Genomic DNA, 1,448 nt, shown 5'->3' on the forward strand with positions numbered 1-1,448 from the left:
AAAAAAAAAAAAAAAAAAAAAAAAAAAAAACCTTACATCAAAACAAGTGTTTTCTGCAAAAAGGATGTTAATGCTTAAGGCATCTAACTGAAGTAGCCGAATCGAACCTGAGATCGCTAATTCCTACCGTGGAACTGTAAGCAAAAGAATTTGGTGGAACTTATAATATATAAACATGTCTGAGACTCACCGAAGTCTCATAGAACAAATGCATATTTCTCCTTGAAACGATTGACAATCTTGAATTTTTCCTCAGCCTCGACTTGCTGACGGATATCAGATTGCAAGGCTCGATCTGGATGAAAGGTAAGCAGAGCTTTTTTGTATGCCGTTTGTACCTGAAAAGATTGATGAACGTCTATTAATCTATTTGATGGAAGTATCAACTAAACTATGCATGCAAAACTCCATTTCGGATACTTGGTTTAAAAGTAATTCAAGTTTCCGATGAAACAAAATCAAGTAGATTTTCACATAAAGCATTCAAAAAAGTACTTAAATTTAGAATGCAAATCATAAGTTTTTTCAACACAAATTTATCATTTGAAAAGATAAAGTATGTATTGCAAACTTTGTGGATAAACTTTCGATCAGATGGGAACTAAAATGATGTTACAGGAAAAGGCATACACAGGACACCAACGCAGCACCACCCACATATGCACAAGCTTTCAAAAAAATGAGCATGCCATACAAAGCTAAACTACCTCTTGTGGCGATGGATTAGGCCAACCCTCTATTTGGATTCCAAAGGAATGCAAAAGAGAAGACATATTTTGGCATGCCATTTCCAGTTTATTAAGCTCCTTCCTAACTTCAGCGCGAATTACCTCTTTCAAGTTCATATTTTCCTCATCCTAGAAAGAAAGTGAATTAATCAACATTGATATAAAGATACAATCATCGTACAAATCTGGCTGCTATACACAACACAAAATATATATTAAGTGGACAAAGAAAAAGGAATTTTTTTTAAAAAAACAGGATCTTGCTAACCTTCTTTTGAGTACTTCGCATTTCCTCTATACGTTCCTTTTGTCTTCTTTTCATGTCCATCAAACGCATACTTTCAGCTTTTCTTCTCTTCTGCAACCGGCGCAAGTGTTGAGCTTCTTCAGCCTAAAAAAAACGTGTAATTATCTGCAAAACTATCTCTGTTGTGATAGTAAAACTACATTCACTGAATCACAAAGTAAGGTCAGATTAAAAAATGGACAAACTTCTTCAAACAATGTTAAGTAAATAGGATTTATCAAGAACGGGAAAAAATATTTTAACGCCCAAAAATTTTGAGGTGTTTAGTCAAAAATTAATTAAAAGAGTTGAATAAAAATAATAACAATACATTAATTAAATAAAATGAAATTTATTATCCTCAATATAAAAATTTAAATAAATTTATGTAAAATACTAAAAAATAAAACATGCTTTTAAAATAATTTAATTAA

At 31.6% G+C, this 1,448-nt stretch overlaps 1 protein-coding gene across 1 annotated transcript; it reads right to left on the bottom strand.

Moving 5' to 3' along the window:
- Nucleotides 1–11: 11 nt before the first annotated feature.
- On the bottom strand, nucleotides 12–1,309 carry LOC140966393 (uncharacterized). Its single transcript, XM_073426692.1, has 3 exons — nucleotides 997–1,309; nucleotides 708–857; nucleotides 12–338 (listed from the first exon to the last, which is right to left on the bottom strand). The coding sequence occupies exons 1-3, from the start codon at nucleotides 1,063–1,065 to the stop codon at nucleotides 198–200; spliced, it is 360 nt and encodes a 119-aa protein (XP_073282793.1). The 5' UTR covers nucleotides 1,066–1,309; the 3' UTR covers nucleotides 12–197.
- Between the last annotated feature and the right edge of the window lie 139 nt (nucleotides 1,310–1,448).

Source organism: Primulina huaijiensis, unplaced genomic scaffold, assembly GCF_012295235.1.
Source record: "Primulina huaijiensis isolate GDHJ02 unplaced genomic scaffold, ASM1229523v2 scaffold205914, whole genome shotgun sequence".
NCBI lineage: Eukaryota > Viridiplantae > Streptophyta > Magnoliopsida > Lamiales > Gesneriaceae > Primulina > Primulina huaijiensis.

Bases quoted from the DNA above. Each gene is read 5' to 3' on its own strand.
- LOC140966393 (XM_073426692.1), bottom strand. From the start codon at position 1,065: ATGCGTTTGATGGACATGAAAAGAAGACAAAAGGAACGTATAGAGGAA. The intron at 858-996 runs GTTAGCAAGATC...CTTTCTTTCTAG, and splicing joins TGCGAAGTACTCAAAAGAAG to GATGAGGAAAATATGAACTT. The intron at 339-707 runs GTAGTTTAGCTT...CAATCTTTTCAG, and splicing joins CTAATCCATCGCCACAAGAG to GTACAAACGGCATACAAAAA.